The 22844-nt window shown below is 47.5% G+C and overlaps 1 protein-coding gene across 3 annotated transcripts in view; it reads right to left on the reverse strand.

Annotated features, from left to right (window-relative positions):
* Positions 1-22844, reverse strand: part of SDK1 (sidekick cell adhesion molecule 1) — a 667914-nt gene that overhangs the window by 23454 nt on the left and 621616 nt on the right. For all 3 annotated transcript variants that reach the window (XM_019542017.1, XM_019542016.1, XM_019542015.1), the window contains 5 exons: positions 18026-18141; positions 15922-16108; positions 13865-14002; positions 8580-8741; positions 7201-7326 (listed from right to left, as the gene is read on the reverse strand). In XM_019542017.1, the coding sequence (XP_019397562.1) occupies positions 7201-7326; positions 8580-8741; positions 13865-14002; positions 15922-16108; positions 18026-18141 (729 nt within the window). The remainder of the gene's footprint in view (positions 1-7200; positions 7327-8579; positions 8742-13864; positions 14003-15921; positions 16109-18025; positions 18142-22844) is intronic.

The following is a 22844-nucleotide window of genomic DNA, read 5'->3' on the forward strand; positions in this document are numbered from 1 at the left end:
GGCTCGTGGCAGAACCCCCCCACGCAATCTGGGGCAGTGGGGGGCAGCAGGGATTGCCCCCCACACCTGGCAACACCCCGTGAGTGGGGGCTTTTTTTTAAAGAGCTGGGAGCCTGGACTGGGGGGGCTGGGGCCTGGTGGGGGTCCCCCCATGGTCCCCTCCCTCCCCCTCACTTACCAGCACAGAGTCCGGGTCTAGCTCCCTGCAGCAGTGAGCAGGGACTGCCTGAATCTCTGAAGCTCTTCAAATCTTTTCCAAATCTATTTGGAGAGCTTCAAATCAATTCGGACCTTTTAACTGATCTGATTCGATTTGGATTTGGAGATTCGGCCGCCAAATCGGGCCGAAATCTCCAAATCAAATCAGTGCCCAAAGCTTTGCACAGCCCTGCCATGCAGGTGCCAGGCACAGTCCAGCCCTTGGGCTTTCCCCCACCTGGCTGGGAAGGCTTTACGTGACTGGGATACCTCGATCTCACCTACATGTGCACAGCAGGGTATGATGAACTTTGCCAATTAAGCATCGCTGTATGTATTTATGAACTCATTCACTGTATAAGTCTCCCCCCCCCAACACGCTTGCTACAGACGAGATCAGCTGAGAGAGGATCGAGTAGCGGGGCACCTAGGGCAGAAGTGATTGGCTCTTGTATTAGGGAGAAAGGCATCAGCATACTGTACACAACATTTCCCACGTGGCTCTTCAGGAGGACGGATTTGCATGCCAAAGCCAATATATCAACAAGGCATTAATGCACAGAAACCACTGGAGAAGCAGTGTTTGTGATGCTAAATCACACCCCCCAAAACAGGCACAGGCCTAGCCAGGCCCAGTCAATTCCTGTTTAATGTACTGTGAGATGCAGCACAGCTGGCAATAAGTATGCAGCCATATTGCTCTCAATTGCTTTTGCCTCAATAACATCTGTCCCTTCCTCCCATTCATTTTGCCTTTTGGTGGCACCCAGACTCAGAAAGGAGGGATAAACACCTAGCACAAAAGGGAGAGCTCCTTGGAAAAAATAAATCTTGCTTTGCTTCCTGATATTACAAATGCTTCGCTGCATCGTGGCCCAGCCTCATCTCTGGCAGACACGGGCGCCGATGTTCATCTCCCAGCCTTGGTTTCCAGCCCCCGGAGCTGAGCGGCGTACACGCGCGTGTAAAAAGTCTCCAATCACTAGGGAAGACGATAGCTGCTTCGACCTCGTCGCGTGGAGCCCGTGTCGGACACTCGTGGGCTCCGCACAGAGTTGATCCCTCGGAGGCGGCGAGCAGTGCCGTGCGCTGCAGGTGTTCGAACAGATGCTCCAGCAACACAAAAGTTTGATTTCACGGACAATTAATCAGGGTCTCCACGCTGAATAAAACTGTCAGTCACGAACGGAGGCTTCTGGTTCCGATAACACAGACCACTAACTAATGGCTGTCAAGCTGGAGCTGGGGCGAGATAGAAACCTGCCTGTAATTTATCTCTTAAATGCCAGCTTTCCCCCCTAGGTGCCACGGGAGAGCTGCGCTGTAAAACTTTCGGCTAATCGCACATCAGGAAGTTTACGAGGGAAAACACCACCGAGCATTAAGGACCTTCCAAACTTGGGCAAGTGCTCACACCACAACGGGCAAAATTAAAATGCTAATTTATTTTTTTTTTACAGGGCAAACTATCAAAAAAGCAAGAACGGAGAGCGAAGGCTGACAAACCACCAGCCCTATGCATGCTGTTGGAGGGCAGCGATGAATGAAGGGCCCCCACGGCCAATGTCAGAGACACACCTGTGCCCTTTGCTTTGAATTTACTGATTTGGCTGGTCTGTGTCCAAGCTCAATGTTGCATTTCCTCACTTGTTTAAAAATAAATGGAAAATGCAGGGAGGGAGGAGGGAACACAACAAAGTTACTCAATAGGCTAAAAAGAGAGCTAAAGAGAGCGCAACCCTCAGAGCAGATGGAAACAAAGTGCCGCAGTCTTTTCGGGGAGGGAAAAGCCCAGCGCTGACGAGAATGGTCCTTCTTGAAGCTACCTGCTCTGGTTGAGGAATATCTCATTTAAGGGACAAAAGGGGGCTTTGCCTGACTTGTCCATATTCTAAAAATAGAATATTTGCATTTATTTGGCTTATAGTTGCCAGCCAAGTCACGCTACAGACTGTTATCATGGGAAACATGTTAAGGCAGCTTGTAGGCATCCCACGATCTTCAAGGAAGTTTCACAGATCAACAGGGCATCTGCTGCAGGCCAATACATGCATTGAGACCCCGTGCCTCTATAGCCAGGACGGCGTGGATCCTTCAGGTACCATGCAAAACCACTCTCCTTCCCTTGGATGTGGAAGGTAATGCCAACCTATGAGGAAAACTCAGGGCTTGGAGAGTGATCATCTCACAAAGTGGTACTGCCTAGGCCACACACCTATCCTTATTCCCAATACAGAGAGAACAACAGGGTATTTGACAGGCTTGGAGAGACAGATAAGCCACTTTCATAGCTACAGAGATGTTTGGGTCGGAAGGGACCTTAGCAGATCATCAAGTCCGACCCCCTGCCCTGGGCAGGAAAGAGCGCTGGGGTCAGACAGCCCCAGCCAGGTGCTTGTCCAGTCTCTTCTTAAAGACCCCCAAGGTAGGCGAGAGCACCACCTCCCTTGGGAGCCCATTCCAGACTCTGGCAACCCATACCATAAAGACGTTCTTCCTGATGTCCAACCTAAAGCTTCTCTCCGTCAGTTTGTGGCCATTGTTGCTAGTTACTCCAAGCAGTGCCCTGGTAAACTGAGCATCTCCTATTCCTTGCTGCCCTCCGCTGATGAATTTGTAGGCGGCCACAAGATCACTTCTCAGCCTTCTCTTGCAAAGGCTGAAGAGATCCAGGTCCCTCAATCTCTCCTCATAGGCCCCCAACCACACGAGTGGCCTCCACTGGACCCTTTTCAAGTTGTCCACATCCCTCTTGAAGTGCGGCGCCCACAACTGGATGCAGTACTCCAGCTGCGGCCTCACCAACGCTGCATAGAGGGGAAGGATCACCTCCCTGGACCTGCTCGTCATGCACCTGCTAATTCACGATAAAGTGCAGTTAGCTTTACTTTACTTAGCTCCCCTCTCCTCTATCTGGTAGAATTTGCACCCTTATGATGGGTTTCCAACAGGAGGTGATACATATATACTCAGGTTGCCTAACTGAACCTTGGGTTGCATTTACGATGGCAGCAATGGAGACCACTCAAATGCAGTTATTACAGCACTCAAAGAGCTGAACTGGAATCGATTCCCCTTGGGATAATGGTGATGAAGGAAGGGAGGCAATGTTTCTGAAGTTTCTCCAGCTTACGAAGGAATCTCTGAAAATATGCTGCTCTGTTTGTTCTGTGCCTGCATCTGAAGCGTCTTCCAGATGGGTGAGGAGGTAAGCAGACTGGGCACAGAAGCACAGCAGGGAGGCAGAATAAATAGCCTCAGCTGTGTATTAATAGATTTGAAAAAAAAAAGCAGCAGGGCAGAAGGACCCCCTAGAAAACGAGCAGAGCACTGAAAAAAAATCAAGTGGCAAAATCTAGGAAAAAGAGGTCAACGTTTATTACACAAAGGCACTCTCCCTTCCTGGTGGAAGACAGCTTTGGCAGAGAACTCCAGCAGGAAAAATGAGGTTGTGCAGCATTTAATGTTTTGGGTAATGAGGCCTATAATAGATGACACTTGAGATCTGAAACACGAAGGTAATGGTACTGCATTTAAATACTGACAACAAGCTAAAGCCTTGCATTTGCCACGAGATGCTTCTGGCCTCGTTGCAGAAGGGTGGAGACCTTTCTTGCCTCACTTTGTGGGTCGAGGGCTCAAGTTAACAGATCTTCTCTGGATGGGACAGCAACTATCTGAAATAAAGTCCCTCTAGATTTCATAGACATCAGGGCTGGAAGGGACCTCGGGAGATCATCGAGTCCAGCCCCCTGCCCAAAGGGCAGGAAGTCAGCTGGGGTCATAGGATCCCAGCAAGATAAGCATCCAATTTGCTCTTGAAGGTGTTCAGGGTAGGTGCTTGAACCACCTCCGCTGGCAGACTGGTCCAGACCTTGGGGGCTCGGACAGTAAAGAAAGTCTTCCTTATCTCCAGCCTGAAACGCTCTCGCAGTAGTTGATGACCATTCGACCTTGTCATCCCTTGGGGCGCTTTGGTGAACAAACGTTCCCCCAGATCCTGGTGGTCACCCCTGATAAACTTCTAGGTGGCCGTCAGATCACCCCTGAGCCTGCGCTTTTCCAGCCTAAAGAGCCCCATGGCTCTCAGCCTGTCGTTGTAAGGTCTGTTTTCCTGACCTCTGATCATGCGCGTGGCTCTCCTCTGCACTCTCTAACTGGTGTTCTACTGCTTCGCAATAAACCAGCACATGGAAACAAATTGTTAATGCTGTGTTAAAACCAAAGGTGTCCTAAAATGACCAGCCCCATCAGGGGGAGTTAACTCCCTTCCTTCGTTGGGCTCCGAATTCAGATTTCAAACTCATGCATGCCAAGATGAGGGAAAAAAGGGGCATTTAAATGCAGCTGGAGTTTGCATGAAACAAGCAAACATTCCAATTAGTCCCTCGCCTCAGTTGGATCACATTTCATGCTCTCTACAGCTTCAACCAGAACTAAGACTGGGAATCTAACATGCAAACAGGCAGTTCATTTACTACAGCAGCATGAATAGGATTAAAATAATCGGAGAAGGAATTAAATGACTCAACAGTCATGTCTCGAGAGCAGGGGCGGCAAGAGACTGTTTGCAAGTTCAGTGGAGTGGGGCTGGGCGGAATGACGCTGGGATAATGCAGCTCCGGTGAGGTGTGGGAGGACTCCATTTCCCTTGCAAAGAGCCAACGTGCCACAAAGCTTTAGGCAGCGTATGTAAAATGTTCACTTGCATCAAGTGGTGAGCTAAGCCCAGGAGTGTAGCCACACAGAGCAGCGTTAGCTGTTCCATGGGCTTACTACTTTGGAAGCTGTTGTGTTTGTTCGAGGGCATTCAGAAATCAAATGATTCCAGCCACAAGTGTGGGTGAGAGGGCTGCCAGGATGGTCAGCATGGACTATCTTGTGAACATAAGGTAAAGCTGTGCATTAACTGCCACGAGCAGATTCAAGAAAAAGTAAGTTTAGATTCTTACGTGCATAGTCAATATATTTACACATCACACAGAAGCCGCATGGTGTGTTTCACATAGGGCTGCCAACCCTCCCGGACTGGCCGGGAGTCTGCTGGAATCAGCATCGGTCTCCTGGTCACCACTGAAAGCAATCCAGCAGATTGATATTGTGAACGGGTTGAACAGTGCAATTAATGACATGACATCATGTCGGGGAAAAAATAATCTCCTGGAATAGCTTTGGTCAGAGTTGGCAACCCTAGTTTCACAGGGGAACAGATTGCAGCTTGGGTTTTTCCTGTCTACAAGCATGGCAGGCCAGTAGGGGGCACTCCTGCACTGAGCTACCTGCCTCACCATGCCCGACCACCTACCAAGCTCCGCGTGCCCCCCCGGCGGCACCTCATGTCTGGCCAACCCCACTCCGGAAGCACACCAGCAAGCCTGGGGGTACTGTTGCCACCACCCAGTCGTCTGGACTGTTTCTGAGCCCTGTGCTGCCTGGGGTACACAGGCCTTGTAGTCCTTGAGGGCGTCTGACCCACTGCAAAACCTTGGGATGCTTTCTCTAGCCTGAACTATAAAAAGTAGCCTCTCTTAGTCAGCCTCTTCCAACAAGTCCACCACTCTCGGTACAGTGAAGAACTTTACTGGTTACTGGTTGCAGTGGGAAGGCTTGGCGAAGGGGGCAGCATACAGAAGTATTACAGAATAACCTTAGAACAAACAGCGTGGCTACGTAGCCTTTGATCATGCATCTGTGCTACTGTGTTGTTTTTTCAGCCCAACACTTGCAATTTTCTTGTCTGCAGGCAATAGGGAAGTGGAATACAGGCCTCATTCTGAAATCCCCTCATTTGTTTTAAAGTGCCATTTGCCTGTAGTTAATGAGCTTCAACCACGGGTTCACCTGGGTCTCACAGCATGGGCTGGTCCTTTACAAGCTCTGGGTTCAGCTCCACCTATGCCATCACTACAGGCATTTCACCGGATACTTTTTGTGCCATTTTGTATGCTTGAGAGAGGGGCAGAAAGTCAAGGAGAAGCAGTGGTACTGGGAGAATAGCTGTGAGAAAAGCTTAGAGAGGGCATTTTGGGTTCAGTGCTGCCTTGGACTGTGACTAAAACAGCCTTCTTCTGTTGCTCGATTCCTTCTGTGTCCACACAACATTGCATGTTCTTTTAAATGGCCAGGACTGCGTCAAAGATACTAGGGTCCATTTTCAATGTCTTCCCAAATGAAATAGGTCTCAGTTTGCTTCACTGCTTGGGTCAGAAGTTAAGCAGTTACTGGAAGGATGCCAAAGGAAAAAACCTTCACTGGCATTTTAGTCTGTGGCATTCCTTTCCCTGACATTGCATTAATGGCCAGCATTATTTAGCAAGATGACATCTTTCAGAAGTTATATAAAATTGAGAACTTGCCCCCTTGTAGCCATCCAAGATTCCCGCCCCTTCCCTTCCCACACACTTACTTTGTTGTATTAATCAAATTGATAATGATACTGCACCCCACCTAAAATATCTGCATAGAGTGAACTGGAGAACTTACTCTGCATGACCTACTGCTAAGAGCCACGTACCATTATTGATGTAAGGAAGCTGCCGCGTTCTGAACCAGGAGACGGTATATTTTTCAGTGCTAGGCCAATGATCCTCAAATATACATTTTACGAGTGCTTTCGCATGAAAGGAGCTGTATACACTTGTAATTTTAAATTATTAACCAGTGTGGATCCTTAATCAAGGTTTTGCTGGTAATGTTGTTTTGAAAAACCCCACAGCGGTCACGGCAATTCCCTGCGCCTATTCCTAAATAGGAAGAAATCTGACAGGACCGTATAACATCATGTAACGCAAGGCAAAAATAGGAACTAGGATAAAAATACCGAGCAATACCACGTAAGAGAGGACTCTAATCTTTCTTATTTTCCTCCATGAAGTCCCATCTCTTTATCTGGTGGACAAACGTCTTCTTTTAAACCACTACGCTGTGGCTGTGAGTGTGGGGTAGACTACCAGACTATCACCAAAGCTGTCCAAGTCTGCATATTTTCTTTGCGGTTCCTACCTGATGGCCGTGCCTCTATGATGTAGCCAGTTGTAGGTTTGTCGCCTGAATCTCCCTCAGTCCACTGCACAGTCAGTCCTGAAGCAGATTTTGTAATCTGAATTTCCTGAGGGGAACCAGGAGACCCTGAGGGATGAAACCAGAATAGAAACGTAAGGGGGCGTAGGACATGAGCACGCTGGGCTTTGTAACTTCTGCAGGCACACAGAAACAAAGGCACACAAAAAAAGCTTTGGCCAAACTCTTAAGCAGCATAAGCTCATTTAATAGGTTGCTGGTTCATACCTTCTCCTAGTTCAAGCACTACAGAACAAAATATCAGTTGCTAGGTTTTGCAGAGAAACCCCTGTCAGTTAAACAAAGGAAAAAACCTGTCACATTGACAACCTCCAAACACTGACACGGTATCACTGATATTCCTACCTACCGAGTCAGCAAAGCAACATCCCCTGAATTTTAGAGAGCAGCCTGTCCATTCCTTCAACATGTCACTGGCACATCCAGCAGGATTATCAATTTATAATGTCTATGCTCTGGGCATGACAATGAGATGAACTGCAGCAGCGGGGTATCTTCATCACAGCTGCACGCTACAGAAGCGATTTCAATGAAATTAAAAATCATTGCACCATTGTTAGAGGAATGGGATCTATTTTGGGGACAGCACTCCTGGAGGCACGAGTGCAAGAGACGGGAACAATAGGAACTGATGGAGGGTCGCTGATTGAGGGGTCAGGGAGGCAAAAGGAGAATGGTGAACAAATACTGGAAAGAGGCTTAATGGAGTACTGGGCAGAGAGAGGTAATTTTAATGCCTTTAACCTTCTAACTGTAAATTGTAACTATTAACATGAATCACCTGTTTTTCAAGAAAAATACTTTTAAAAACTCTTGGTCTCCAAACTGACAAAACCCAGGGAGCCTGACCTTATGCCTGCTGTCCTCCTTTCAGCATAAGGGGAGTGAATGGGCAGACAGCCACAGGCACCAGCCAAGGCCTAAAGAAGCATGGGAACCATTCTCAACTCTTGGTACTTTTACACCCAGAAACTTTAGCAAGTTGGGCAGTTCTTCTTGCTTGGAATTGGAAGTGTGCTCAGTGCCATCAGAATTACAGCCAGGCGGTCATGATAGCTTTGATTCCTTTGGCTGGTCAGTTCATCTCCACCGGGCTTTTTCAGTGGGTCTTTCTGGATTTCACAGAGAAGGAACAAGGCTGCCCACAGACAGCTGCAAAACCATCTACATCATGACCAGAGCCCTTGTGACTCAGCTTTCCTTCAGACTGGGAACACATGTGGAGTACACCGTGCATTACTGCCTGGACGTCGTTAATACAATTTGATCTGCTCTGCTGATGCTTCTAAGGTCCGACTTACCCTTTGCTGGCCCAGCTGTGATGTTGGCTTGCAACTCTGGTCCATAGGTGATGGTCCTGGCTTGCGCTCGAAACAAATAGGTCACTCCCTTGACGAGATCTCGGACTTTTAACCAGCGCTGCCAATTTCCTTTTATGTCCACAGTCACCACCTTGCTCACACCTAGAATGGCCCATGCAGATGAAAAGAGAGGAGGGGGTCTCAGTGGGGAAAAGCCAGCTGTCAAGCAGAGCTCATCCCACCTAGACAGCAAATAAAATGATCTCACAGTTTGCTAAGAAAGTATTTCTTACAATTAGCAGGAGTTTAGGTAGTGATAATAGCCAATTTTCAGCACTGATAAGTATAATTAGAGTTTAAGCTTGATAAGTGGGCACTGACAAGAAAAAAACCTTACAACACAACTGGGAAATTACCAAGAGACTATGTGCAATGTTGGTAATTACACTGGGAAGGAAGGAAGGAGGTGAGCGAAAGCAGGAAGTAAGTGAAAGGAGTGCGAGCGCTTCCTCAACCAGAGCTGCTCTGGTTCCTCCCTCTTTGCCAGGCATCCTGCAAAAGAATTGCAAGGACAAACTCCAGGCTGGATTCAGCTCTGCTCTTCATCTTTTACAGCTGTGCACTGTGGTAGCAGGAACAGCTGGGGGCAGGGGGGGTGACATGGATCTATGAACCAACGTCAGCCGCCAGTGTCCAGGATGACGATGATGGCGGAAGTGGTGGAACAAAGTGGAGTGCAATATTGACTCTGAATGGGCCTTGCTGTTTAAAGGGACAAGGCAGCTTTTAAATCCTCTGTTGAAAGCTTACCCCTGCTTCAGTCCCTTTACCCTAGAGTGGCTCAGTGTCCTCATTCTGGCTGGAGGAGCATTTTCCTGATAGAGGCACAGTGAGAAACAGGACCAAGACTCTCTTTTGAAGACCCTTATGCAAGTCTTAGCATAAGGGGTTAACTAGGGAAAGTACTGGGGGATGGGAATGGGATTGCAGTGCACTGTACTGTGTAATGCAGCCCAGAGGGAAGCCCTGGGAAGCTGCCAATGTTGTGAGAGCCCCTCAGGGGTGTCTGAGTTGCACTAAGGGACCTGCAAATTCAGAGGTCACCTGAGACGACATCAAGCTGCACCTCCTATAACCCTCACCCCCATCTTCCAGACATGCACGTTCCTTTAACTAGGATACTGTCATCCCATAGGATAGGACTGAAGACAGGTTGAGCATTCAATTTATTCTTCACTTTTAATCAGCAGGTTTTTTTGCATGCTTTTCTCTCCTGTGGAAGACTGACCACTGAAGCCAGTTCTTTCACCAACGCTTAGAGTCAGCTGCATGTTTAAATTCATCAGTATACCAGGACAGTGCAGAGAATGGTATCTACCACATTTTCTGGCATACAACACCTCCTTCCCCCTGGAATATAATACACACTTTGCTTTTGAAGGAGAAAATGAAGGAAGAAAAGTTCTTTTTTTGTAGTAAGCAACTAAGTAGCAGCAACTAGAGGGCTGAGCCTGCTCACTGCTCTGCTCCCTGTGAATTGCTGCAGGGTTTACTTTTGATTTCACCTGGTTATAGGCAGAGCTGCTCTTACTGTACTTCTTACATACAATATGAGCTCCTCCAATTTGCAAAAGCTTGTTTGGGGAAAGGTACATGCTGTATACAATAAATACGGTGATTGGAAAAAGCGCATTTCCCTAGGAAACTACTAAAGTGCTCCCCCTTCAACTCTAGGAGCATAATTCAAAGAAATACTGGAAAACAGGAATATTTGTTATTTCAAACTGGAATCTAAATAGTGAGGATGGGGTGGAGGGGGGCTCCAAGGGCAGTTTTGTTGTCTGTCTCTGGATAAAATATAAAATGGTAAAGTGTAAGTATGAATGATAAACGATCAGATGGGCAGAAGCTTCTGGGCAACGTATGTTGGCCATGCCCCATCTTAAAACTTGTCAGATTTTAACCAGAGCTCTGTCTAAAAGAGCTTCACATTGGCTAGTCCAGCAAAAGGAAGACTGAGGAGGGACATGCCTGATTTGTATAAATACAGCTGGTGTAAAAACCAGTGCCAGAGAAGAACCATTTAAGTTAAAAGACAATGCTAACTTCCGAATAAAGAGGTATAAACCAGCCATAAATATATTGACTCTGGAAATCAGATGAGCTTTTCTAACCATCAGAGAAGCAGTGTTCTGGGACAGCCTCCTAACAGGAGTAGTGAGGGCAAATAGGAGGGCAAGACAGCACAGACAGACATGAGAGGGAAGAGCAGAGAAGGGAAATATGAGGGTAGGGGATTAAATCAGACAGATACGAGAAGGCTGAGAAAGCAACTGGGAAGATCTGAGGTGTGGAATCATGAATGGGATGGTGGAAAAGGGAATGTTTTATTAATATCAAACACATAGTAATGGAAGTGATAGGGTAATACTGCCAGTCTCACTTCCCCATGACACCCCATTGTTGTTCTGGTACATCAGAGGGGAGTCCTAGTTTCTAGAAGTGTGCAAAGTGGGCCCTATTAGATTTGGATTTGGCCCTAATCAGGGATAGCGATTTGATCTGTTGATTCAGATCACTATCCCTGACTCGATTCAGCCGAATCCAAATCTGAAGATTTGATGCTGATTTGGAGAATCAGCGATTCAGACATAGACACAGCTTTAAAAGTTTTTTCTACATACTTTGGGGAAGTGGGGATGGTTTGTGATCACTGCGATACTGGGGTGCATGGAGCATCCCACAGAAGTGCAGGGAGTGGGGGTGGGCCTCCATGTGCTCGGCGGCGAACCTGGAAGTGGACTGGAAGTACTTTTGGTTCACTTCTGGGTCTGCTGGTGGAGCATGCCAGGGCCCCCCATGCCCCCTGCATTCCCCCAGCTGGGCAATCAGCCATATGGGGACCCCCAGACCCACAGGAGGACCCCCTGGGCAGAAAACAGCTAAGCCAATCACGGCAGCCATTCCAGCCACCATGGGAAGATTTAAAAGCCCCACTGGAACCTGGGGGGCAGGAGAGGCGGAGAGGAAGCACTCAGAACCACTGAGGTAGGTGCCAGCTTACACACACACAGCTTGCCAGTCTCTAGGGAGGGAAGGCTACTCATTGAAGCAGAAGGGGCAGCCGGACAAGTACCAACAGAGCCCACCCGGACATGGGGTTCCCCTCGAGGCAAGCCGTGGCTGAACCAGCACGACTGAATCACCATTTGCTGATGCCCATCTGGTTAGCGAGTGGATGAGGCGGAGTGGAGGTGGCACCCTGTGAAACATCGCACCCCGAACCAGGAGTACTGCCATCCCCTGGGGAGTCCACCCAGGAAGAAGATCTCCACTGAACCCTCTCTCTTTATATAATAACATCAAGTCGTGGCAGGAAAGTTGAGGGGAGGGGCTCCACACCGGGCGGGTAGTATATCACTCAGGGAACCCCACTTAAGGCACCTTACATCACGCTGTGTCGATGTCCAAATTGCTGAATCTTTCCGAATCTCTCCAAATCTATTTGGAGGGTTCAGATTCAATCTGCAGAGATTAAAGGGTCCTCTGATTCAATTCGGATTTGGAGATTCGGCCACTGAATCAAGCTGAATCGAATCAGGGACCAAAGCTTTACACAGCCCTACTATTTTCAGCTTCTGTTCTTACCCTGCATCCAGCATTGTTGGTGATCACTTGGTGTGCTGTCCTTTAAGGTGGCCGTGTCACCCTGGCTGCTAAAGTCCTGAGGGTGTCTCTGAATGCCAGGCATTGCTCAGCCCTGGGGTTCTAAAGTGGTTAGATGGGAGCTCCTTCAGCTTTTATGAGCTATAACTTTCCAGAGGTTTGAGCCAGATTTGTGCTCCTTTATTTTACCTACTCATGGGAGTTAGATAATGACCCCTTTCCCTGGCATATCTTATTCTCAGCAACGGAAGAGAAACAGGTTTAGCCATACCATTGGTCCAGCTAGTCCGATAGTCTATCTTTAGCAGCGACCAGAATTTGATGCTTCAGGAGAAGACAATCCCTTTGCATGCTCTGCACCTGCCATCTGCGTGATTCTGTAGATGTTCAGTGGAGTGGGGCAATTCCTTCATGATTCAAGTACCCAGATTACAAACAGACGTGAAATTTGATTGACTGCATAGAAAACCTACCCTCCTGCACAAAAGCCTGATTTCAAATACAGATACAAATGCTTAGAACACTTGTATTGCCAAGTAAAAGATAGATTCCTTCTCCGTTTTGTAGAAATGAATAGGCCAGGGAGCTGCAAAGTATCTGAAACTCCTGATGCCTTGCGAGTGTTTCCTGGTTAGAATTCCACATGCCTTTTGCATCAGCTCTTCATTCACACACACTGCTAGCACTGAACAGTGAAAATGCTTTAATTCTCTTGTTTTCATTTCTGAGTATAATTTTCCCTATGTGCAAGACATGGAAATGCAGGGTATATAGAAATCCTTTACGGCTTACAGAAGCAACAAATGCTGGTGATTGATATCCTCATTTCTTTGGAAGGGAGTTTAAAATGAATTGGCAATGGCTGAAATTACTCTACCTGCTGACATTCTGCCAAAGTTGGACACCTATTGAACTACTGGCAATCTACCAGGAATATACGAAATATTAATAGCACTTTCTCCAAATTTTTTAATCTTTTCTAATTTGCAGAGAGATTGCCAATTCCATCTCTGCTGATATTTTGGTAAATTAATAAAGCAATTGTGGCTGTCACACTGTTGTTGGGTGAGATTATCTCTTGCAGTGAATTAAAAAATGCTGTTGGAAAACTTGGTATAAACACAAAGGCACAATTAAATCTCTACTGTTGCTATTCACTTCTCAAGACAGCCCTGGTGTCAGCGATAACAAACACACCTGTGATACCAACACAGCCTACAGATAACAACGGGAATGACAGATGATACCAGTCACCAAGAGCAACACAAATGGGACTGAGTGACAGGTATTATGCAAACATTTTAAGACAAAGTGTAGGGAGGGGATCAAGGATGAATTTGTTCATCTGCCCTGTGACATACCAATGGCCATGCAATGGCTTTGCAAACTGCACAGGAATATATGGATTTCTTTCTGTAGAGGAATGACAGGAGATGGAGAAGAGCCATATTCCACAGTTATATAGCCTGCCGTGGACAGAAATGCTCATAATTATCTCAGTTACTTACTAACACTGCCTGTATTTGGAAAATGGAGGAGGAGTGGGAAACTGGGCAGAGACAGAAGACAGGGGTGCATTTTCCCAGGATGGATATGTAGGTCCTTTGGGGTTTTCTTACCATGGACGGGTGCCAGGGGCTCGTACACCACTCGATAGCCCTGCAGGATTCCATTTGCTGCTGCTGGCTCTCCCCAAGACACGTTGAGCGTTGTGCAAGTGATTTCCGAGAACGCCAAGAAGCTGGGTGTGCCGGGGGCTGGAAGGATCACAAAGCTATTGGATTGCAGCAGGAATGTTTGGTCTGATATATATATTATAAAATGTTATTTATTGCCAAGCATAAATCTAAAGGAAACAAGCCAAGAATGGGGATTCATCGATTATATCAACACTTCCTGTAATCAATCCAAAATGCACGCTGTTCTGAGATAAGCAGACACTCCATTGCAAAACTAAAACTAAACAGAAAACAGGAGGAGGAAATCACAAAGAAACAAATTGGAATGATGGATGAGAACAGGGGAGAACTTCATTTCCCAGTGGTTGCACCCTCAGCATCACAGTGTTCCCTACGCTACAGGCCCAATTCACTGAGGTGAGAACACAAGGTATCTGCTGAGCACTGTGCCCACGCTCACAGGATATGCGTGCACTTGCAAGTCCCCAGCCTGTATGCACACATCAGGCAATTTTACATGATTTCACATAAAAAGGCCTTAGTTTGCTAAAGTTTTAATGTGAACTTAATTGGTCTACACGTCTGGTGCACAGTAATGATATTTTCTATTATCCCAGAACATAGACACTGTTGTGGCACATGGTCACACCCACATATCTGCCACTGCCTGGTGAAACAAGGGCAGTAGGCAATGTAGCCCTAAGTCTGACTGGTGTGTTGGGTCTTTGCACTAGAGCATATTTCATCTGCAATCTAGTGCAGCAATCTTCCACTTCAGATGGGGAACACATGCTCCCAGCACAGGGCATCCGTTCTTGGCTAGTTACAGGACCCAACAGAAACAGTGAGCATGGCACGGTCACCCTTCAGAGACAAATGTACAAGGCTCTGGAACAGAAAAGCATCAAGAGAGTGTACAACTCTGGTGCGCACTTCTCAGTAGAATCCAGGGACTATGGAACATCTGTTCTCCAAGCGCTGGTGTTTCCCCTATGGGACCAGATCTCCAAAGATAATATTTTTTCTGACAGTGTCCATAGCAGCAGAGAGCCATTAAAAAACCAACATGATTCTTCTGTGATGTGGCTTTATCAGAGTATCTTAGTTGAGTTACTCCTGATATACACCAGCCATGTGGGAGATCAGAAACAGGGCCATAATCATTTGCAGGTCAATTATGACAGAGGGCATGGACAGATGACACGGTTATGCTGCCTTACACAGGGGAACGGGAGAAGTGACTTACCATGGTGCAGCTGAATTGGGCACAACTGTTCTGTCTGTCTGATCCTTAAAACACAGTAAGCAAAGCTAGCCTGCAGTAACATACCCCGTTTCATTAAGAGGTTTAGCTTCACTGCAAGTTAGGAGCAGACACCTCAGACTGTTACACTGGATTAGTAGATGTGCACTCCTGAGTGCTCAGTTCCCTCTTTATCTCCACCCCCTGCCCCGCACTCTTTACAATGATATAATATACATCTGTGTATGCTCAGAAATTCTGTTACTATTCCACCCTCTTCTAGTTCATAGTCTAGCATCAATTTCAGCTGTGAAATCATTTCCCAAAGGACTGATTCTTATTTGATCTAAACTGATTTGCCTAGCTCCTGTAACAACATGCTGTAATGACTTATTCCACAACGATTGCCTCACAGTACTGCATTTTACTGCCTGAGACAAGAATGAAGAGCTGTTCCAGAATAGGTCTGCAACACGTGGCTGTGTGTCTTGGTTGGGGTGCTAGCAAGCCCCCACCCTCTACCTACCTGCTCCCAGTAACAGGCTCCAAACACAGGAACACACCAGTGAAGTCACTCTGGGGCATCCCTTTGTCACTGTTTTCAGGACCGTAGTCCCTGGCATGCATAAGAACACCCATTTTTGATAGTCCTGGAGTGGAGGCATGTCTACGCTGTTACCAGGGTATAGCTGTACCCCCATGCACATGCCCATGCCCATGCCCACTGCTTTGGAAAAGAAGAACAGCTCCATACCTGCCTGGAGCGTCCTGCCCTGTTTGGGACTGCTTCTCGGTCCATCACCTGCTGCGTTGAAGGCAGAGACGCAGACCAGGTACTTGGTATGGCTGGTCAGGTTTTTCAGCCGGACTGTTGTCTCTGGAAGGAAGAGGACCTTCACTTTTTCGGTGTCATTCTGACAATCCGTCTCCCAGTAATAAATCTATTAAGAACAGAGAGATGTTGCAGTAAAGACTGTACCCAAATTACAGAGTGTAGACCGTAGGGTACATGGTAAACTGCCACTGGGAAAATGCTGGCATTGTTAGCTCTGTAAACTCTCATTGAAATGATACACCAGCATCGTTCACTGAATCCTGAAGTCCTTGCTTTATTCTTACTTAGACAAACTCCCCTCGAATTTAATGAGGGGATGTTGTTATAAATGATGTGTGGGTATTATGACAGCACCACTGGAGGAGCACAGCTGTGTCTGGACAGTCACCACGCTCATAGCCCGGTGACTCTTAGTATGGACATTTTGGTATGGCTATGGCAAGCCCCAAGAAAGCTTGTTAGTGCAAGACATAGACTCTGTCTCCTTCAGAGGAGTGTTGACACAACCAGCATTACCACTTGGTGCTTGCAGCAAGCCCTTCAATCTGGGGGTGACAGAAATACGGCCCATGGTGCCCTACCATCCAGGCTTTGGTGCTGTCTGTGGATCCGGAGTTGGCACACAGGCAGCATTCAGGGTGTAATGGATGGCCCCAGGTGCCACTCGGGATGACTGGATGGCTTGTTCCAGTCACTCTGGGACTGAGCTGAATATGGTACCTGCTCCAGCATGCATCTGCTTCATGCTAGATCTAATGGCGTGTCCCAGTCAAGTCGCATGTGCATCAGGGCCCCGGAGCAGTGGGGTGGCTGCTGCACGCAGTGCAGCCCCGGAGCAGCTACCATGTGTAATGTGGCTCCGAAGTAGCTGGGGAAGAACTGGGCAGCATGCAGTGTCCGCTCCAGCTGCTCCAGGACCTGCACTGGATCTGAAAAGTGGGGCTGGTCTGTGCGTCTGATCCAGCCTGTGGACTGGACCCATGGAAGTCTTTTGACCCACAGGGCCAGGTGAGTTTGACACCCCTGCTTTAATCTTTCAGGTTCTCCTCTGCCTTTATTCTAACACCGTATTGCAGAGGGCAATATTGGCTTTCCTGGTACCTATTTCTATGTGTGCTTCTCCCCATCGTTCCCCCCCACATAATTCCTTTCTGGATGCCATAACACTCCAAAGATAAATCTTTCCAAAGCTGGTGCCAACACTGCTTTGTGGACAGGCCTGGCCAGCATAACTACACAACAGTCCAAGGCAAGCCAGGGAGTTTTAAGTCAGAGCCAAGCTATTAGAACTATACACATACAAGGGTAAAAATGCATGAATTGATATATAAGGGTGCTTGTGACTGCCAAGATGTAATGCCAGATGATTCTCACTGGCTTGGCTTTCCTTCACTTACAGACCTAGTTCAGGGATGGAGGCAGAGCCAGGCACTGAACTCAAGCCAATCTCTGGTATTCAGAGCCTTGCCCACTCCCAGTCTCCAAGGGTTCGTTCCCATCCTGGGGAGACCGTACCAAAAACGTCTGCAGCGTGCCGAGTTTCCGCCAAGCCCAGTGCAATTACGCCCATTGTTTAACTTGGTTAAAGTTAAAGAAGTGAGATAAACCAGCTGAAATCCAGCCTGGCTCAGTCTTGCAATCTGGAGGAAGTTATGGATTTTCTGAGCGCTCCTAATGTTCGATGGACCAAAAGCTCCGTTAATTTACTTGAGTCGAATTCTCTCTCCCAGATTTTCTACGTCTTTGCTATCTGGAATAGAGATATTGCCTGCGTACGCCAAGCTCCCTGCCCTGAGCTGCATTCCCATCCTCTTTTTTGTGTGTGAATATAAACAGCCCCTTCTCCTTCTCTGTCTCGTATGCTTTAGCTCTGCTTTGGGGACATCATGCCCTTTCTTTCCTGCAGCCTGAGCATTGCTTTAATTTTCCTTGTGCAGCAAGGACTGCTGTAGCTGGAGGGTTCTCTCACAGGTAACAGTGAAGCCAAGCAAGATAAATGAAAGCAAGAGACAAGGGGTATTGCCTTGTAGCCTTGTATGTTCCCATTTTGGCTGTCGGCAGGAGGTGGGTCCCAGGTGATCTCTAGTTGGCTCGCAGAAAGGGCGTTCACTTGGATGCTCTGTGGGGCCATTGCTGGTGCTAGTGAGAGAGAAGGGAATAAAGCAAATTAATAGTGACAAGCAGAACTAGACTCGTGTCCAGGTTGTACTCGTCCATGTGTGGAGAGACCCAAGTCAGACTCTGTTTATGCTACAACCCAGCTCTGAAGCCATCTAACATCCCAGAGAAGTCTCCGGGACAAACGTGCAATGAATGCAGAGTTGCTGGGTTCTCTGTCCCATGTGGACTAAATCAGGCAATGCATAAACCCAATCCCATCAGCAGTTCTTTAGGGGAGGAAAAAACAACGGAGAGAAATCGCTCTCCTTGCAGTCTTTGAGCTTTAAGGATAATTGTTAAAGCTGGCTTTTGTATCCAGAATGGCCTGCTTCTGAAAGGAAACATGTAAAAAGATGTAAATCACCTAAGCTCTGCCCCGCTGCCCCTTTTCCTTCAATCAAAGTTAAACATCAAGCCCGGTTTGTGTTATTGCAGTCTGCTGCTCCGAAGCTTGAGAATTAGAGCTGCATACACAAAGAGGAAGAGGACGAGGGTTGGGGGACAAGAGACTCCATAAATCTGTCTCCAGAACAGTTTAGAAACAAATCAATTAGACATTGCTCGTATGTATGGCCAATGCTGTTGATTAGCATCCCTTCTTCGCTCTTATTGCACGAGATCTTCAAATACAAATCTTGAGCCGTCTTGGCTCAACGCGTTATTTGTTAGCATGCTAGTTATTCCTTCTTCTTGGTACGGCAGCACAGTAGAAAACTAATTTCTCCTCCTCTTTACATGCACCTGGGTCACTCTTATCTTTCCCCTTCGCTGTGATCCAGCTCAGCACAGGTGCAACGTCTTCCCCAGTGACTGGCATAGATGGTCTGTTTTCAGACCTGCTGTCTGCCTCTGGCAGGTCTTAACGAAACAGCACACGTTCTGCTTACAGAAACGATTCCTAAATGCATCCTGTCCAAGCTCCCAAAAGGGGAAGGAGAAGGCAGGGCATGAAATGATATTTCTCCTCTCTTCTTCTGCATGGGCAGATGGTACCGCAGCCTTTGCCCTGGTGCCTAAGAAAGCCACCTTTCTGCTCCCTGCCCATTTACAGAACATTAATAGAAGTGATAAAACATTCACTATCTAAGTAAGATAACCAGGGCGATCTGCTCCTCTGGCGAGTTCTTTCTTTGGGAAAGAATGACCTTCATAAGTCACACTTCCCCCCCATCCCTCTCTCTAGGGTTATAAAATAAAATAGTAATTAACACCCACTCAGCCTGACACCAACTATTTATTTTGTTCTAACTGTGTGGTTTCCATATTATCACTGCCCACCCTGCCGTTAATGGAAATGTTAATAACCAGCGCCAGGTTGTTGTGACAGATGCTTGGGCTCATTATCAGAAATTCTTATTTACCGCTCCATTAAACGACAGAATCGCACAAAAAAACAATTCAATCAAAAACTAACTGGAGGAATTTTAACAGCCACATTAATAATCCCAAACATAAATAAAGTTAATGTCTTTTGCATGTTTGCCATCAGCAACTCCATCACAAAATTACTGTTGTACAATTAAAATGTGAAAGGTAAAATGGAGCACAGCTATTATCCCGGTGCTCAGTTAAAACTGTTTTATTATTATTATTATTACTATTATTATTACTAGGCTGCTCTTTCAGCGAGAGGTGGAAATGCATGAGGTGACAATGGGCAGAAATTAAACTCGAGCTGGGCCTGCTTGGTCGTGGGAATTCACTTAATTGCTGCCCTGCAACCCAATCCTTCTCTGTTTCGCTGGGAATGTGAAGATAGCAGCAAGCTGACGGAAGGGCTGTGTTCAGGGTGACGTTGTGCAGCTACACAATGCACTGAAACTCTTCCCTTCTGAAGACTTTTCTTTTTTTTTGCAGAACACAAGAGCATGTGACCAAGTCTTCTGCACAAAAAAAGCCCTGAAAATACATCTCGGAGACTTGATGATGATGACATGCTCAGGGAAACAGCAGTATGTACAATCACAGAGGAAAATGGATCAGTTCAACAATTTATTTTCTTGCCAGGTGATGACATTACTGGATGCCCTGAACTGACAGCAATATTCTGCTTTGAAGCTTTGTCTACAGCAACATTTTTCTTTGAATTCCCAGTGCTAGGTTAGAACCATTTCAGCTCCCCGGCTGCAGACAATGGTGGGAGAGCTTGGTGAGCTGGGCTGCTGTCATTTTGTCATTTAACCCATTTTGGGGCAGATCCAGACAACACAATGGTTAAAATTTGCTGGTGATCATTCTAGGCTGACCCTCTTCCGCCCTGGAGCAAATTGCCGCTGGTGCCGTTGTGGGAAATCAGGAAGAAAAACATCAGTACAGAAAAGACGTCATTATTTATAAGTCCACAGCCCTGACTACATGCAAATCATGTTCACTTTTATGCCCCGTGAGTCTGTTTCTCTGCTCAGCTCTCCAGATCGGCTACTTTCCGAGATGCACAGATTTCTTGTTGACAGCAAGGGACAGCAAAATAGCGATGCTCATGCTTGATGCAGACAGCACGTTACATTAAGGGCAAAACCAAACGGTTTAAAGACTCTCCGAAGAGAGTCCTGTCTGAGACCCCAAAACTTTCACTAGAGGCCCAGGTAGCCTTTACTAGCACGAGCCAGCTAATTATAGAAGTGAAATGAAAGGCCCTTTACTATCTAGGAACACAGTTCAAGATTTCAGAGCTCTGGCTTCAGAGCATGGCTGTTGGCATCACTAATACTTAAAGCAGGGCAGGAGCTGCATACCTCACCCTGCTTAAGGTGCTGGTGACATTATCAATCGTAGCAGGAAAGCCGCAGAACCCCGAGGGTCTGAACTCCGCTCTTGGCAGGTACAAAGCGTTTCACCTCCTCCGAGAAAGGTATGTATTTGTCATTTCGAAGTCTGCAAATGTATTCCGTTCTGGAACCTCGTGCAGCTTTTTGTAAGCACTTCTGTTTTAATAGGATTGCCATTCACCTTTGAGGCTGATGCCTTTAAAGAATCACTCAGCAAAAGGGAGACCAAGTTAGGAGGAGAGGGAGCAGATTTTATAGCTAATTAATAAAAATAGAACAACCATGGGTTGGTCTGATGCCAACAGAATGGTGCCAAGATAGCAAATCAACAAGGATGCTACATGGAGATGCAAAAAGCAGAGCCAAGATTTGCTAACTCGGTGCCTAAAGCATGTGCCTAAATCTATATGGAGGCACCTACCATACAGATAGCCTGGCTTTTTGATGCTACTGAGCACCTCTCATTCACGTGGAAGTCAGTGGGAGCTGCACGCGAGACCACCTTTACAGTAACATGATGGTCAACCTGCCTGGTGGCCATTCTCGGTCGGAGCCCAGGCTATTGTAGGAGACGTATCCCAGGTTCCTGTGTTGTTAATACGGGCGGCTAACCCCGCCAGGCAGTACCGCATTTGGAACTTTTCATCAATCCGATGTTACCGTTGGCCTTTCATTTCTTTTCTTAGTGACAGTTGCTATGATGCGCGGTAGCACTGGAGCACACTGTAGGCCACAAATCCTTGTGATTTATTGTGTAAACTTAATAACTTTCTTCATGAAACCCTCCTTGCTGCTACTGTTACGTCTGCTTAAATTTCTGGGTAGCCACGATTTCTCCCTCTGCTGATGTTATCAATGCCAATATTACACTAGGCAATTTAGAGACAAGCCTCGGACAAGGTCTCTGCCCTGATGAGCTTACCGTTTAAATAAGCGCACAGGTGAGAGCTGGAGGAAGAGCTGTAACAGAAAAACTGTGTGCGAAAAGAGGCTGCTTTGCATGCATCTTCTCACTTTTGCAATTCAGTTTAAGATGCTAACACACCTTACCCCGATCTACAGAGTGAGCATTATTTTTTCTGCTCTTCAAAAATACCTTGGAAATAATGCGACTGATTTTTATGCATCAGGAAGCGTTATCTGTATTACGCTAATGAGGAGAGGCCAGGGCACCATTCTACCAGGCACAAACACATAAAGAAAAGACAATCCCTGAGCTAAAGAGCTGACAGTCCAAATGTAACCTTATATACGACAGGCGGCAGTAGGGTGACCACCTTTTCAAAATGGAAAGATGGGACACATGTCCGCCTCTCCTCCTCTCACCCCTCCTGCCTCCACCGGGGACATGGCCGGAGCAGAGCTGAAGGGAGCAGGGGCGGATGGGGAGCCCCAGGCCTTTCCCTGGGAGCCCCGCAGCAGCTGTGCGCCCCCTGCCCACCTGGCAGCAGCGGGGGCACAACTCCGCACCACCACCCCTGCTGCTGCCGGGTCGGCAGGGGGGGCCTCACCGTGGCAGTGCAGCCAGGGTGCGGCTCCCGGGGTAGGGCAGCAGAGCGGGAAGCTCTAATGCCACAGTGGGCAACCCGTATCCACCCCCACTCTTTGCACAAATCCAGGGGCACGTGACCCTCCCTCCCCCCACATCCCCTGGACGAGCCACCCGTGGCTCTGTCCTACTCCCCGCACCAGCCCTGGACCCATGCACTGCCCAGGCTGGGCAGCCTGCCCCCTCCAGTCCCTCCCTTGCCATGGGGGCCTCGATCTACCTCCCCTATAGTTCCCACCCCACAAATTTACTTGCAGGGAGCTGTTCTCCACGCTGCCTGGCTATATTCCCAGCAAAGGTGCCAGCATGCACCTGCACATGGCAGCCCCTCCATCGCAACCCCAGCAGCCCCAAGCAGCTTGCAA

The sequence above is a fragment of the Crocodylus porosus genome, unplaced genomic scaffold (genome assembly GCF_001723895.1).
Source record: "Crocodylus porosus isolate Cpor-Errol unplaced genomic scaffold, CroPor_comp1, whole genome shotgun sequence".
Taxonomy (NCBI): Eukaryota; Metazoa; Chordata; order Crocodylia; family Crocodylidae; genus Crocodylus; species Crocodylus porosus.